This window comes from Mus caroli, unplaced genomic scaffold (genome assembly GCF_978045245.1).
Source record: "Mus caroli unplaced genomic scaffold, Mus_caroli_1 scaffold_7, whole genome shotgun sequence".
Lineage (NCBI taxonomy): Eukaryota > Metazoa > Chordata > Mammalia > Rodentia > Muridae > Mus > Mus caroli.
The window spans coordinates 115,083,439-115,100,284 of record NW_028227262.1 but is presented as its reverse complement, the minus strand read 5'-3'; the positions used below and the strand labels follow the sequence as shown (position 1 = coordinate 115,100,284).

General features: G+C 43.8%; 1 protein-coding gene across 1 annotated transcript in view; it reads left to right on the top strand.

Moving 5' to 3' along the window:
• The window catches only part of Bpgm (bisphosphoglycerate mutase), a 29,413-nt gene that overhangs the window by 9,628 nt on the left and 2,939 nt on the right, over positions 1–16,846 (top strand). Inside the window, exon 2 of the mRNA XM_021164846.3 lies at positions 1,584–2,244. Coding sequence (XP_021020505.1) covers positions 1,644–2,244 — 601 coding nt within the window. The 5' untranslated portion in view covers positions 1,584–1,643. The remainder of the gene's footprint in view (positions 1–1,583; positions 2,245–16,846) is intronic.

Genomic DNA, 16,846 nt, shown 5'->3' with positions numbered 1-16,846 from the left:
TATCAATGTGATTATTTCCTGGACATAGTCACGGGCAAAGCACTGCCCAGGTGACTTCCATCCCTTTCTCTCTTTGCCACCTCAGTGGCCCTAAGGCCAAGAGGACAGGTGTTGTGCTGTCACTCTGCAGTAGCCCAGCCATGGGAGGTGCTTCCTCCCAAGCCTTTGTTCTTCTCCACACTCGGTGCATCTCTGCTCCATATGCACCAAACGCCAAACCTGATGTTCAGCAAGAAAGAGAATGAATTCTAATCCTGGTAGCCTTCCAGCTGCTTACAAACCACCTCAGTCACCACTAGTTACTCCTGAAGCCTTATCTTATTGGAGTGTTTCCCCTTCAGACTCTCCAGGAATTGCTTAAAAAGAGTAGAATCCAGGTAGAGTCCACTGAACTCTGTCGCTGGTTGTTATATAACTGTGGGTGAATCACAGCTTAAGCAGGACAGAACATCTCCAGTTACTGGAAGTTGCCAAGAATGCAGAAGCCAGGCAGGCCCCAGTGTTCATATAATCTTTGCTCCCCAGTGTGGAAAAAAACCCTGGGGTGGAGATGGAGAGAGCCAGCCGAGCATCGCGTGTCAGTGGAGAAGCACTCTTCCAGAGGTGGACGGATGCAGCCGGCTTTCCCGGTTCTCCGGGGACAGACTAGGCAGGAGCTACAGCATAAGGGAGCTCGGACTTGTCTTAGAGTTGCTTGTCCAACTTTAGTAGATTCTCCTCACAGTAATGTGGCTGATGTTAGTAGAGTTTCTGCAGGACAGGGGAGGAGGTGGAGGAGGCAAGGCCCCTTATCAGTGTGGTTCCCTGCACTCGCAAGGACCTGTTTCTGTTAATCTGGTCCTGCAGGCAGCATTTCTCAGCTGTTTACAGTTGATAGCTTGTTTTGTACCCGGATTTATTCCTGCCAACAACAGGTGAAAATTTGCTTTCAGTGACTACTTCATTTCTTCTTGTTAAGGACACTTTATAGCATTTATAACTTTATTTGAATGCCGAACTATACCTTTTATATAGGGTATGAGTGTCTTCCCATACCCATGATCTGTGAGCCTGTAGCATCAGAGAGCTGGTTGCTGCCTGTCAGAAAGATGTTTGACATAGATGCAGTACTTCATTGAGTTAACATGTTTTATAATGTCCACAATGAGGTAAGGCTGGAAAGACACTGAAAACCCCAAGAGAGAAGGATGCTTTCATTGTAAAGTCAGCTGCTGGAAGCTGGGTGTTCCCAGCTACTCGTTTTGAGATCTAGAACGCACCCCATGTTGTCCTCTCCTTAATAAGCATAAACTGCTTACTTTGGGTAGAAACACACCATTAGAACGGAGTGTTGTCATTTTATGTCACGCAATTAACATGCTATCTAGCCATCAGAAAATTTAAGTCAATGAGGTTGTCTGTAATTATCTGAAGAGTGTTTCTGTGTGTGCCAAAGTGTATGATCACCAGTTCTGTTTGATGTCAAAACTGTTCAAAGGAATTCCAGTTTATCTTAGAAACTGGCTGTTGTATAATTGTTCTCCGTGACTAGGTAGTCATTTGAGGGAGGAATATAATATGTATTTTTTGTCTTCTCTTTCTAGATATACTGCTGTTCTTGAACATCATCCCATTGAGAACCCCAGGGTAGTTCAGCCACCAGCATGTCCAAGCACAGACTTATTATACTAAGACATGGAGAGGGCCAATGGAATAAGGAGAACCGATTCTGTAGTTGGGTGGACCAGAAGCTTAACAGCGACGGACTGGAGGAGGCTCGGAACTGTGGGAGGCAGCTCAAAGCTCTCAACTTCGAGTTTGATCTTGTCTTCACATCCATCCTTAACAGGTCCATTCACACAGCCTGGCTGATCCTGGAAGAGCTGGGGCAGGAGTGGGTGCCTGTGGAGAGCTCCTGGCGTCTGAATGAGCGTCACTATGGAGCCTTGATTGGCCTCAACAGGGAGAAAATGGCTTTGAATCATGGTGAAGAGCAGGTAAGGCTCTGGAGGAGGAGCTACAACGTGACCCCACCTCCTATAGAGGAGTCTCATCCCTACTTCCACGAGATCTACAGTGACCGGAGGTACAAAGTGTGCGATGTGCCCTTGGATCAACTGCCACGTTCAGAAAGCTTGAAGGATGTTCTGGAAAGACTTCTTCCCTACTGGAAGGAAAGGATTGCTCCGGAAATCTTAAAGGGCAAAAGCATTCTGATATCTGCTCACGGGAATAGCAGTCGAGCTCTCCTGAAACATCTGGAAGGTACCTGCTTTCTGTCCTGCTTCAGAGCTTGCTAAGAGTTGTGGTTGGGTCTTATTCTAGAAACTGAGCCACAGTGTGCTGCCCTGTAGCACCTCCTACCTCACGCCCCTTGTCACTTCATATTTAAGAAGCCATTGTTCTAGAAACCAGAACTCCTGTAGTTCTTGGTGCTCATTGTGGCTGAAGCTGAGGCTTTCAGACACATGCAGGGAGTTCAGTGTGACAGAGTGGTGGGGTTTTGGAGTTTCAGAATTGGGGAGGTACAGCTAAGACCTTGCATTTCTGAGCATTTACGGTGGTAACTGCTGCTCTGGGGGCTCTGCACTTTAAAGAGCTCTGATCTGAGGGGTCACCTGCCCTCTGCTGTAATGAGAAGAGGCTAAGAAAGGAAGCAATTTTACAAGTTTATTTTAGCCTTTTAAGGTAAATTATCTAGAATCCAGTTTCGTCTATTTTCTTCCCATGTCAAACAATTGTGGCTCTGTTTTCAGACGTGGATTTCCTGAGCAGTTCTTTAGTTGCAGATTTTCCAGACCAGGCTTAGTCACTGCTTATGAGAATGCTAGAGGGGAGGAAAATCAAACATGTGGCTTCTTTCAGAATCTCTGCTAAAGGAGAAGCCTAGGGGCTTCTGTTTGTTTCAGTCACTTGATGTTGAGTTCTAACACAAGGACTCTGGGCTCTCCGTTCTGGGGTGCTAGTGACTGAGGGTGACGTTCCTCACTCCTGCTCCCCCTTCTCTCACCCCCACGTCTGTCCTTTTGACTCTTGTACAACCATGTCTTCCTACAGAATAGGAAGGGCTGAAGCTCTGTGAGAAAAGCAGGGGTAGGTGGCTGACCACAGAGCGATGGGTCTCTGGGAGATGATGGCACTGTGAACATTTTACTGTATGGCTAGCTTGCTCTAATTGTTAGGGCATTATCTAGACTCGATTGATCACTTAGATACCTGACATCCACTAGTCATGCAGAGGTCTTGAAATCTACAAGCTTTATCAGCTATTACTGAGTTTATCGGATAACCATGGTGGTTATCCTTTTGTGTCTGTATATAACTTACTTATTCAAGAATATATAAGGTTCTATTCTTAATTATTCAGGAAAATCAAAATATGATTAAATTATATGTAACTGTATCATTAACAGACTATAATTATTTATTGTTCAAAGGAGTTGAGGGTCCTATTAGAAAAACAAATTGAAATCTAAATTTCAATGATTCTGGCAGAATTTATATTCTACGCAACCTCTTTTACAGAGATGGTACTTATATCATGTTTTAGCCAGGCTCCCTTCCCCAAAGAAAATACCACTCCTTCAGGGGGTTCCTTTTAGCTAGGTGAGTGAGCCCTAAAAAAAAAAAAAAAAAAAGAAGAGGAAGAAGTTTCCCTGCTGTTTAGTACTATCTACTCCTCACCCGTCTACACGGATGCGGCTCTTGAAGATGGTTCTGTATCCCTAGATGCCCACCCTGCCTCCCACCCCTAGCAGCACATGATGGTTTACTGTTTGTGAATGATCTTTGTAAGGGAGCTAGGAAAAGGGCCTCACCATTGGTGATGAAGGAGTCAATCACCGTGGTAGAGGTGAAGGGAAAATATCTGCTGGAGGTGAGGTTAGACATTGAAAAAAAAGTCGACATGCCAGGTGATGGTGGTGCATGCCTTTGATCCCAGCACTTGGGAGGCAGAGGCAAGCCAGCCTGGTCTACAGACAAGCTCCAGGACAGCCAGGGGCTATACAGAGAAACTTGTCTCAAAAACAAACAAAAAACAAAACAAAACCAAAAATCTTGTCTACAATTAAGGGAAAATTTTAATGTATTAATAATTAATTTTTAAAAAAAACTATCCAGTCAAGCAGTGTAATGTGCTCTGGACAAGAATGTGCAGCTTCCTAAAGGGGTCCAGTGCACTCCTCTCAAGACCAACTACCCCACCCCCACCCCACACTCACACTTGTGTTAGTGCCCTACTGTAGCTGTGAAGGGCCCAGAGCAGGACCCCTAAAACAACAGAAATTCACTTTATGAGGCTAGAAGTCGTAAGTTTGAAGGGATAGGCAGGGCTATCCTTATGTCCAGCTTCACAACTCTAGGTGCTGGCGATTGCTGGCAGTCTTTGGTATTTATTCCCTGGTATTTGGACATCATTCCTGTCCTCTTCCCATGTAACCTGTGGGGTTAGGGGTCCTTGTCCAAATTTCTTTGTGTTGTAGGAACATTCATATATACTACTGAGGTGGGGTCTGCCCACTGACATCATTTTAACTTGATTATTTCTTTTAAAGATTTGATTTTCAACTAAGGCCACATTCTGAGGTCCTAGAGGTTGAAGCTTCAATCTCTCTCCCTGTCTTTGTCCCCGCCCCTGCCCCTCTCCCTCTCCCCCCTCTCCAGGAACAGAGTTCAATCAACACCCAAGAGAAATGAAAATTTCCACATTAAAACTTGTTTACAAACTTTAATAACAGCAGATTCATAATAGCCAAAGAGTAGAACAACTTAAATGTCCAACTAACGAATGGGCAAATTCAGTGTTTTCTAGCCACAGAGGAGTAGGTTTTCTCAGCAGTGAAGAGGAATGAAGTACTATATGCACTGTACTGGATGAATGGTGAGGTCAATCCATTGTGGGAAAGCTAGGCACAAAGGATTCTTTATAAGATGTCCAGAGTAGAGGCTGGAGGGGTGACTTGGCAGTTAAGAGTACTTCCTGCTCTTCCAGAGGACCCGAGTTCATCTCCCAGCGCCTATGCAGCCTGTCATTCCAATTCTAAGGGATTGGATATGTCTCTTGGCATCTGAGGGCCCCCACACACATTCTTGCAGCCACACATGCATACACATAAATGAAGATGGATCTTAATGTCCAGAATAGGTGTAAATCTCAAGACAGAACTTAGAACACGTGCATACCGACAGGACTAGGGACGCCTGGAGTCTGCGAGGGCAGCGAGTGACTTGATTCTGAGTTGCTTCCGGGGTGACGAAACTGTTCTAAAATTGATTATAATGATGGTTGCACAACTCTGCACATGTCTGAAAAGCTATTGAAATGTACACCTTAAATGGATAGCTTATATGTGAATTATATTTTATTAATAATATAAAATTCAGTGAAATTAAAAATAAAAAGGGCATGTTGTTATAATGAAGAATGGCTCAGGGCAAGTATAGTGAAGTGATACTAACACAGATGTACATAGATAATGAATATATAATCAGAAAGGCAAAAGCTTAGCTTTGACTGCTGAGACAGAAAAGGACTTCCAGGGCTTTCTCAGAAAGGAGCAAACTTAGGCCACAGACTGCTTCCAGCACTCTGGAATGCCTTCCTAAATGTCGGCCACATAGGATTCAGTGAGTTTTCAGAGGCTAACAAAATTGAAATAATCTTATGACTTCAGTCATTATCACTGTAGATAACCTTAGGAAATGGTCTTATTTTGTGATTCTGAGCTAAGGCAGTGGAGTTGAAATGAGAAGAAAAGACTTCCTTAGGAAGTCTTGGGGTCAGGAGAAAGGCAAAGGGTAGAAGATGTCTGCAGGGAACGAGAGGCAGGTATAAAGGAGCTAGAGCGTAGAAATGGTGGGTGTGGTGCAAGGGAGAGGGAGATTTCCCATTAGGGGATGAATGCGCAGAAGCCAGAAGATGCAGGTAGACAGACATCAGTCTGTAACCAGGCAGCAGCATAGGAAAGTGTAAAGGGAGCTTTTGGCTTTGGCTCTTGCACATGCTCCCCCCACCCCCGCTTTTTTTCTTTTCTTTCTTTTTTTTTTTTTTTTTTTGCCTGGAGTTGCCCCTGTTGGAACCACTGTTAGATTCATGGAGTTCTTTGATGTTACCTTGCCTTGGTTGTGGGCTGCCTACCTAACATGAGGAAGTTATGTATGTGAAATAGGTTGGTTTATTTCATAAAGTACTTACATATTGTTTTGGGAATGCTCAACACACTTGTCTCCACTCGTCTGAAGCCCAGGTGTTGGCACAGCTTCTTAAGTGTGGGTCAGAAACCCATACGCCATTGAATCCTGACATAGGGCCCTGTAACAAGGTGAGGCTGTGGGAAGTCTGGGAACACGGAAAGGTTTCTGAGGGTACAACAATAACAAAATTAATTCCGATCCAAATGCATAACGGCTCTGGGGTGTAGCATTACCCAGCTTCATTGCAGCCTTGGTTTTGAACACACGAGGAAGAATTAATGGGTATCTTCCCAGAATCTGAAGAAATGGTGTCCTGAAGGATAGACAGTGTTTCTTCTATATCATCTCTATTAATTTGATGAGATTTCAGCATTTTAAAATTTGTTATAGACATACTCACTCACCAGCATAGGAGTACCACCCTTGGGCCTGTGGTCTTGTATGTGGAATCTTAAGAAGGTTAAGTTTATAGGGTTTTCTGTGCTATTTAATAAAATATTCCATTGACTTTAGAAGCTACCTTTTCTCCAAAAAAAAAAAAAAAAAAAAAAATTGAATGACTCTCTTCTACTTTGGTAGGGGGTGGGAGGGACACCTCAACACTCTCAGAGGAATCAGAGCTTACAATATGTATGTTTATTATGAAAATTTACCACATTGCTAGTGTACATTCTGTAGTTGTCTGCCTCACAAGACCCATTTCTGATGGATACAAATTATCTTGATGTAATTACTACCACCTTTTACTTCTAGAGTTACCACAGATCAGCCAGTAAATGACAAAGTCACTTTACTGTATGGATGTCTTTAGACTTAATGACTAACCAGAATTCATTAAAATTAACAGTCTTTGCAATGCATACTTCCTGTATTCACAAAAGTTGCCAAACTTACATTGATTTAAAAAAAAAAAAAAAAGGTAAAAAATGCTTGTTGTAGATGCATCTGATTCCAACTCATGCTTTCTACAGGAATACATATTTATATAAAAGTGTCCCCCATAAAATAGAGGCTTTTAAGGACCTGGGGAACTTTCCCTTGTATTCTCCTTAAACCACACATTACCAATTATAAAACTACTTTAACTGTTTAAGAACTAACTCAGAGGTGGGGATAGTGGTGACGCCAGTTAAGGAATTATAATATTGTTCTTTAATATGCTCACAGCATTCACCTGCCCTCTGCTGCCCACAGGGGCAGCATCTGTGTACGTCAGCTGTGCAAGTGTTGACTTTAGGATGCTTTTTAAACTTCTCGTGTATTTGGTGCTGCGGCCTTACTGCAGTCAGATCCTGGCTGTGCTTAGAAGACAGGACCCAGGGTGGTGTAAAAAAATCCAAGAAGGCCTCCGATGGCTTGGCCACCATGACCACAGCCTTCAGTCAGAATTGTCAACTCTGCCCCAAGTCCAATTGACTCAGCTTCTAAGCAGGATTGCAAGCAGGATTTTTTTCATTTTAAGTTTTCCCCTGAAGAATGGCTCTTTTCCTGCTTATTCTTTATTCAGAACATTACAGTGTAAGCAGCGGAGTCAAGAGCATCCCTAGCAGGTCGACCATTTTTTAAAAAGGTAATTTAATACAAGGAAATGAGTCTTTAATTATTACCACCACTGTAACACTGTGGCCCGTGAATGGCACTCCCTGGGGGAAATGAGTCTTTGGTTATTGCCGCCATTGTAACACTGCGGCCTGTGAGTGGCACTCCCTGGCACAGCTGTACAAAGAGGCTGTTTTTGGAGCTCATGCTTCCTGCCAAGCATAGTCCTAGACATTTTACACAGATATCTTGTTTCACGTAGAAACCTGAATGTGGCTTTTAGCTCTCTGGAAAGCAGTAGCTCAATATTGGGTTTTACTCTGTTGTTTACTGTCTCCAAATCCTATTTCTTTATTTCATGGGATCAGTCACTGATCAGGAGGCTTGACGAGCTGCTTTAATTAAAACAAGCAAGCTTTTTCACACCCCAGTACCGTGGATGAATCCGTCACAACATGCTAGGTGAAGAAACCTCAGCAGAGAATGCTGCATACCGCTTCGGCCCACGCATGTGGCACGTGGGAGGGAACCGAGCTACAAGGACCAAGCAGAGCCGAGTGGCAGAGGCAGGCTGCATGTCTGCAAGGCGACTCGGGGTCAGGGGAGGCCAGGTTCTTGGGTATCGTCACTGCAGGTGCCTACACCTTTATAGGCAAAACTTAACGGAGCTGGCTGGCAGGCGCTTTAGTGTTAATGTGGTGAAAATGGTGCCTCAGAAGAGACCTGCTTCATTCAGTGTAGTCAGTAAGTGAAGTGCCCTTAATCAGGACCTTAGTTTGTGTTCCACAGAGTGTTCGTCTGAGTGGGATTCAATCCCAGGACCCCTATTTGCCACCATATTCTATAGCCATGCGCTTCCATCTGCTCCCTCCACATACACACAGTGGAATTAGATGAACACACCTCCCTGTGTCTTGAAAACTCGAGTGGGCATTGTTACGGCTTTTTCAGTCTTCTGGAGCTGTGTGGTGCCGACTCTCTTCAGTGTCTAAGCCATCAGCAGCCCAGGGCCACCCTCCAAAGTCCTTCTTCATGAGATGTTACACAGAAGATGCTGGAGGAGTTTGTGTGTATTTTTAGTTTTATGGTGCTGGGGATTGACCCAAGAAGCTCACACCTTCCAGACCAGTGCCCTGTCACCAAGCTGCACCCTAGCCCAACCATGTATTTTGTTAGCCTTGCCAGTGTTACTTATACAGGTTGTGAAGCCTTCTAATGGCTTTTCAATCCTAGACTGATGACCTCTTATTTGTCACTATATTCTATAGCCTTATGCTTTCATCTGCTCTTTCCACTTGTACACACACACACACACACACACCCATACACACACCCATACCCATCTCTGTGCTTCTAACATCATCTAGTAAGTCTAGAAGTAGGTTATGAACCTCTTGGAGTCAACGTGTGTGAGCAATACAGTTGAAGACAATGTTACTGGTTAGAAGTTAGCTAACATTCTTACCCGAGGATCACCACTTTAGAAGCCTTGTGACAGCATCTCTGACAGGCTCCCTGTCTGCTGAGCCTGGTCTGTAACCTGCCTAGTAACTTATTTATATTATGTTTGCAATCTTGAGATCGATTTACATTTAATCTGAGAATGCTTAATACTTTCAGAAGACAAACAAGGCATGGGATACTATACAGTAAGAAAATCCCCCCAGGGACTCCTTCACTGGTTTTTAGAACCATAAATAATTGCCTACAATTTTGTCAGTAAGTCCAGGTTAAAGCAGATCTCGCCCCTGACAGGCTCATTGTGCTTCTCATAACGCTGCAAGAGAACTTTGAATGCCCGAGGGAGAGCTAAAAGCAACCTGTTGTGCACAGTTCCAGACAGGCGTGTGTTTCTGTTTCTTGTGGTTGGCATAGTCGCTTCCTGTTTGTTTCCTGCCGGTCCACACGGAAGGAAAAGCGGAGTACCTAACTGAGTGTTGGATGTGGTCTGCACCTTGCCAGAGGAAGTAGGTTGTTTAGTCTGGGTTTAGCACAGGATCAGGCAGATGCAAGACAGGGATAAAGAGTGGCGGCAAGAAATTTGTGTAAGACTTGGACTCTGTCCCTGGAGAAGTGTACACAGCTGCACTCACAGCAAGTCAGACACAAGGTGACGTGAAATGAGAGAAATGAGAGGAAAGGTCAGCTAGAGCTGGCTGCCAGTGGCGGCTGAGGTGTTTGTCACCTTTGGCATTTAGTAGGATATTTTCAGAATCATGGAGTTCAAGCCCTCTTTCCTGAGAGACAAATAATCGCTTAGTGGTGGAGCTGAGCAAGCCTACAAAATCTATAGTAGCCTTTATTCTTAAATAGCGTAAGATTTTAACTGTAATTTAACTAAATAAATTAAATTATAATTATTTGAATACATTATTTAAATTATAAATGATTCAAGTGAATAAATTTGGTAAATTATAGTGAATGAAAGGTTAACTAAAACTGAATGGTAAATACATACCTCTCTCGCTTAATTTTAAAGCAGCAGCTATTACCCTGCCATCAGGTTTCAGTATTTAATACCCTGCTTTCTTTGGTTTCCCCAGGCTATCTTTTATTTATTTATTTTTTTAATTTTTAATATTTTTATTACATATTTTCCTCAATTACATTTCCAATGCTATCCCAAAAGTCCCCCATAGCGCCCCCCACTTCCCTACCCACCCATTCCCATTCTTTTGGCCCTGGCATTCCCCTATATTGGGGCATATAAAGTTTGCAAGTCCAATGGACCTCTCTTTCCAGTGATGGCCAACTAGGCCATCTTTCGATACATATGCAGCTAGAGACAAGAGCTCCGGGGTTCTGGTTAGTACATCATGTTGTTCCAATAATAGGGTTGCAGATCCCTTTAGCTCCTTGGGTACTTTCTCTAGCTTCTCCATTGGGAGCCCTGTGATACATCCAATAGCTGACTGTGAACATCCACTCCTGTGTTTGCTAGGCCCCGGCATCGTCTCACAAGAGACAGCTATATTTGGGTCCTTTCAGCAAAATCTTGCTAGTGTATGCAATGGTGTCAGCGTTTAGAAGCTGATTATGGGATGGATCCCTGGATACGGCACTGCCGTATCCAGGCTATCTTTTAATTGTATGTATGTGAAACTAAAAATTTAAAAACCTAAAATTAAATTTACTTGTATGGTCACCTGTAATGGACAGTCTCTTCTTTCAGCCCTTACTGATAATAGAAGAATACACAGAGTTCTTGTCCCATAGGTCCAGTGGGGACAAAGAGGGGTGGGTGGGGGTCTCACAGTTGGCTGCTACCAGGTTCACTGAAGCTGGGTGGTGTTTTTGCTTTTTTGTTTTTAATCCCAAAATATGGGCTTTCCTTTCGTCCTGTAGCAACTCCTCCTGTGTCCCTGAGTGCTTCTTTTCCCCATTTCCTGCTGCTAAAAGATTTGTAGGCAGTGTAGAGAAAAGCCAAAGAACACACAGAACACATTTGTGCTGTTTGCTTGATTAGCACTAGGTATAAACAACTCTTTTGTTCCAGGCTAAGAACTGTTTAAATGCACCTCCCACACCTCTTTTCTTGCTCAGTTCATAATGAGAAAAGTCTTTAATCAAGGCTTCAACAATCAAGACTAGACGTGAAAGCCAAGAAAGTTAGAATTCACTCAGTTCAACTGTATGCCCTGGGCCCGGTGATTCAAGTCCTGCTTTTGGCCCAGGGGCTAGAGTACACATGAATGAGTGAGACACACAAGGTCCTGCCTACGATGGATCTTATGTGTCCCTTCTGATCTTTCAGAAATGTCACCCAAAATGCACATCTGACATGACCTTCCTTGGAGTGCTCTCATGCAAAAGCCTGTTGCTGTGGAATCGTTAGCCTTTATTCCTTATAACCTGCAGTCACTTGTAAAGAGTGCATTCTTGGTAGATCCGGTGGTGACATGCCTAATGTATTTGACGGACCATATATCTCCATATTTTGTGCCTCCTAGCAGGCAACCTTCGAAAGCGCTGCTCACAGATGCACAGATACTGATTATATTCTTGTAAGGATGGTGAGGCACAGCCTGGAGAGCTGGAGTCACAGAGCAGAGTTCTCATTCTGGCAGAAGCCAGGATTTGTTCAAGTGCTTCTCCCAGAGGTGTTGGGTGGGGCATTGTGGTTGAAGTACAGTGTCCTGTGTTCTAGTTTGTTACCATGACTTAGAAGGAGTGCAGCAGGTACAAATTGACTTTCTTTCTTTCTTTCTTTCTTTCTTTCTTTCTTTCTTTCTTTCTTTCTTTCTTTCTTTCTTTCTTTCTTTCTTTCTTTTTGGTTTTTCGAGGCAGGGTTTCTCTGTGTAGCCCTGGCTGTCCTGGAACTCACTTTGTAGACCAGGCTGGCCTCAAACTCAGAAATCCACCTGCCTCTGCCTCCTGAGTGCTGGGATTAAAGGCATGTGCCACCACGCCCGGCCTGCAAATTGACTTTCTGAAGCTACTCCTGCATGTAGAAAATAAGTTATTTAAGTTTCCCATTTGGTGTATGAATTTACTCGCATGGTTTTCTCCTAAACTTTCATTCTTTCTTATTTGAAGTGCTTCCATCATTTCCAGTGGTTGCAGTGGATTTTGAGAAGCTCCTGCATAGAGACTGGAGAATTAAAGATGCTCTAGGTATTACGGTGCTTGCCTGTGGTAGGCTCGGCCCTCCAGAGGCTGGGGTAGAAAATTTCCAGTTCAAGGCAAGCCGTGCCACATAGTTAAACGCTGAAGACACCAGGTGTAAAGTGAAGAGACGGCTTCAGAGGGACTGTGATGGAAAGAAGAACCTGGTGCCAAAAAGGCGCTCTTGGACTCGGTTAAACGTGAACTGGAGACTGGGGTGGTGGTCTGCTAGAATGTGTGAAGCCCTGCCTTTTGATCAACAGCACCGCATAAAACTGGGTGTGGTGGTGCAGGCGTCCGGGGGTGGAAAGAGGAGAATCGGAGATTCTGTGTCATCCTCAGCTACGAAGTGAGGCTAAGGTTAACCTGGGCTACATGAGACCTAGTGATTTAAATAAATAAACAAATCAATAAATCAATAAATCAAAAGCTGAGCTGGTTCCCAGGCAGGAGGTGTGATACCTGACTACACATTTTTGCTTCTGTTTGGTGGCCCAGTGGATGGATTTTTAAGAGTATAATGCATAGCATCTTTTGCTGGTTTGGTTTGGGGCAGTGCAGCAGGGAAGTTCTGTTTACTTAGCTTTCCTAGGATGAAGCATTTAGTATATGCCAACTTTTAGTAACAAGCAATGGCTTCCCTGTGGTTTTCTTAATTTGCTATTTTAAAATGTCAGCTGCTTAGGTCTCATTGACTGATTAGTAACCAGTCTAAGCATTTTAAGAATTTGTAAGTAATTAGTTTACTCTGTGAATAGCTTGAGGCATTATTAAAATAGAATGTTAGCTTCATTGGAAACTTTTTTTTTTTTTAAGTTCTCTTTCTGTTAGTGGCATGCTATAGTCTGGAGGCCTTTGTTTAGTGGACTCACACAGGGATGAGTCATTAAATAAAAGCAAGCCTTGGGCAAGGACTTGGCCTGCTGGCTCCTGTTGCATCGACTCAGCCAAACCACTGAGTCCCCTGCGATGCACCCCAGCTTCCCGATGCAAACCTAGAACCTGTTTCTGAGATCACACAGATGACCTCTAGACCCTGCCGTCTGCTTCCTGGGCTTAGCTGTCTTAAGCTCAGGCAGACTTGCTCCTCCCTGTTTCCTGTGAGAACATTGGGCCTGATGTCCAGTTAGCACCCAGCCATTCTCTTTCACCTTCAGTGTTTAGAAACAGCAGTAGACGATGCAGAAGACCAGGGTTTAAGTACTGAGTGTAAGGACAGTTCAGTTTTTATAGACTTAAAAGCCTTGAGACTTGAACAGGCCTTTTGGATCTGCTTAGTATTTTTGTTAAGAGCTGTAGTGAGCTAAAATCCACATGTAACTACTGCCCCTGAGAGTGGTTTTTAGTGTGTAGTTAGTTGTCCTTAAGTAACTGTAGAAGATGGTTCCAGACATCCCTGCAGTTAACAAAAATCTGTAGGTCGATGTTCAAGTCCCGGTGTGAAGCAGATGGTGTCTGTACATAGCTGATGCACGTTGCCTCCTACTCCTCTGATTGTCTGTGGCCTCGAACTGTGGGAATCGGTGCTCTACTCTGATGCAGGGAGGATGGCAGCAGCTCAGTTATGTTCAAGATTGCTCAGAAAACTAGAAGAAAGGATTAAGAATGTCTTTATTGTAAGAAATAATGATAAAATATGTAAGGTATACTTAGCTTGATTCAAATGTAGATAGATTCTTCTAATTTTTTCCCAAAGGAAACTGCTCCTCCAGTGGCAGTGTTTGGTTCTCCCAGCCCTGGGCAGCTGCTAATCCACTTGAGTCACTATGGGCTTCTCTGCTCTGAACATTTTCTGTTGATGGATTCATACAATAAGCAGTCTTTCGTGACTGGCCTTTTAAAAGCCACTTACTTATTGTTGGGAACAGAACCCAAGGCCTTGTGGGCTTTATGCAAGCACTACTGAAAGCTATATTCCAGCACTTAAAAACAAAACTTACTACAGTGTTTTCCATATTAATAACATATACCAGTGTTTCATCCCTGTTCAAATAATATCCCATCGTCCTGCCCAATCACATTCATCTGCTCACTAGTTGGCAGGCATCTCAGTGCTTCTGTATTTTGGCTATTATCTGTAATGCTGCTGTGGAGATTTATATATTACTTTTGATATGGACATATGTTCTATTTCTCTTAGACATATGCCTGAGGTATTTTCAGACTGTTTCCCCAAGAAGCTATAGCCTTCTGACCTCCTGATTTCATCCTGTATTATACTTATAATTTCCCTACATCCTTGATAATGCTTGTTGATAACCTGCCTTTTTGCTGTGTTCACCTCACTGACACGAACGGGCATCATCTTGTGGGCTGGAACTGCATCTCCGGAAAGGCCAGGGCTGCTGGTCGTCCTTGCCAGTGCTTTCTGGTTTATCCTTGGAGAAATGTCTGCTCGGATCTTTTGCCTGTTATTTCACTGCCACTCATCTTTTCGTGTCTCCTTTTATCTTTCTCATGAAGATCTTATTTCTAAAAGCTACATTCTTGGTAGTGTTGGGGATGGAATCCCGGGTCCTGTGCATCCGAGGCGAGCACTGTCCCTGGGCTTCAGTCCCAGTCCACGTGTGTACTGAGGGAATTCTGAGGTGTTGGATCCCCTCAGGCTGGAGTTTCAGGTGGTCATGAACTGCCAAGTGAGTATTGGGAACTGAACTTGGAAGAGCAGTAAGTGCTCATAGCCACTGAGCCAGCTCCCCGACACTGTCTTAATTTTGAGGCATAGCAGTTCTTTGTGTAGTCTTAATACACGTCCCTATGATTTTATAAAAATAAACAAAATTATCCTACTCTCTGCAGTGTCTTTTCATCTTCTCAACGGTGCCCTTTGAACCTGAAAATTGTATACACAGATTTCATTTTTCTTCTCTTCTGTTGCTGTGCTTTCGTGTTGTCTAAGAAGCCATTGCCCTAATTCAAGGACTTTGCTCCTCCCTATGTGCCTGTGTGTGCATGTGTGTGCGTGTCCTGTTGAGAAGGTTACCCCTCTTGCTCTTACTTGCCTCAATACACGTGTTGGAAATTAGTTGATTGAAACTGTGAAGGCTGATTTTGCTCTCACTTCTCACCTGCTGATCTGTTGTCAGTCCTTACTGTGAGAGCCGTGTAGCATCTGCGAGGACGGCACTCTCCGCAGTCTAGAGCTCCATAGGAAATTTTGAGAGCTGACACGGTGCATTCTTGTCTATTAAGGATTAAATAGAGTGATTTTGGTACTAAAGGACACTATCCTCTCTCTTCACTTTCCTGAGTGCTTCGGATCTCTGTGAGGTTTGAGGTTGTATCAACTTTTATAAAAAGAGCTGAAGTTTTGTTAGGGATTATGTTGGGCCTATACATTAACCTAGAAAAAATTGACATCTTGTGTGTGTGTGTGTGTGTGTGTGTGTGTGTGTGTGTAAAAGCCAGAGGTCAACTCGTGGTGTCTTCCTCTTTTGCTCCCTACCTTATTTTTCGATGCAGTGTCTCTCACTGCACTTGGAACTGGACAGTTTGAGGCAGCCAGTCAGTGACCTTGGGGATCAGCTCGTCCGCATCCCTCCAGCACCGAGGTCACAGACACATCCTGCCATCTGCAGCATTTTCACTGGGTGTCGGGGATTCAAACTCAGGTGGTCTTGCTTACATGGGAAGCACTTTACAGACTGAGCCACAATCTTAATATTAAGTCTTCTAGTCATACATGTCGGATTTCTTTGAATCGAGATAGTTCAAATCCTATGCCCTTACATTGTTTCCTTTCTTGGCTAAAATTCATTCTGATTCTGAGACTACTGTGACTAGGATTGTGTGAGTCATTTCACTCTCCTGTTGGTGTTTGTACTGATGGTGGGGCCTGAGAGTGACCTCACTTGCTTACACTAGAGTTGTCCCTGCTCCGTGTTCCTGTGTGGAGGGTGGTGCTGGTCTTGTCATCTGCAGATAGTTCTATTTCTTGTCTACTCTAGGTGGCTGTTAGTTCACTTTCTTACTTATTGCCCTAGCTAAGTTTTCCAGTGCAAGGCTGGTTAGACATGCAATGCTTAGTCTTCCTAGAGGTCCTGTGTTCTAGAACTTAAGGAGGGTCACTAGCTGCAGACCTTGTCTGCAGCAGCCTGTGAGGTGCTGATAGATATCCACACAGTCCTATGTCTCCTGTCAGACTTTAGTCATGCATAGACCTTTTCACTAGCTGTCAACTTATGAATGGGTTTATGTAGAGGAGATATATATGGATCAGATAAATCTGTAAATCGTTCCTTTCAGTTCAGTGTGCAGTGTGCTTGCTGATTAGAAACATAAAGAATGGGCCTTGCCTTGCAGCTGAGTAGAAACATCCCTCAGTGTCCCCATGTTGCCCATGCCTCTAAGGCAGGGGCTGTCAACCTTCCTAATGCTGTGACCCCCTTAAGACAGTTCCTCATGCTGTGGTGACCCCCAACCATAAAATTATTTTTACTGCTGCTTCATAACTGTAATTTTGTTACAGTTACGAATTGTAAATATCGGATATGCAGGATATCTGATACATGATCTCCAAAGGGGTCAT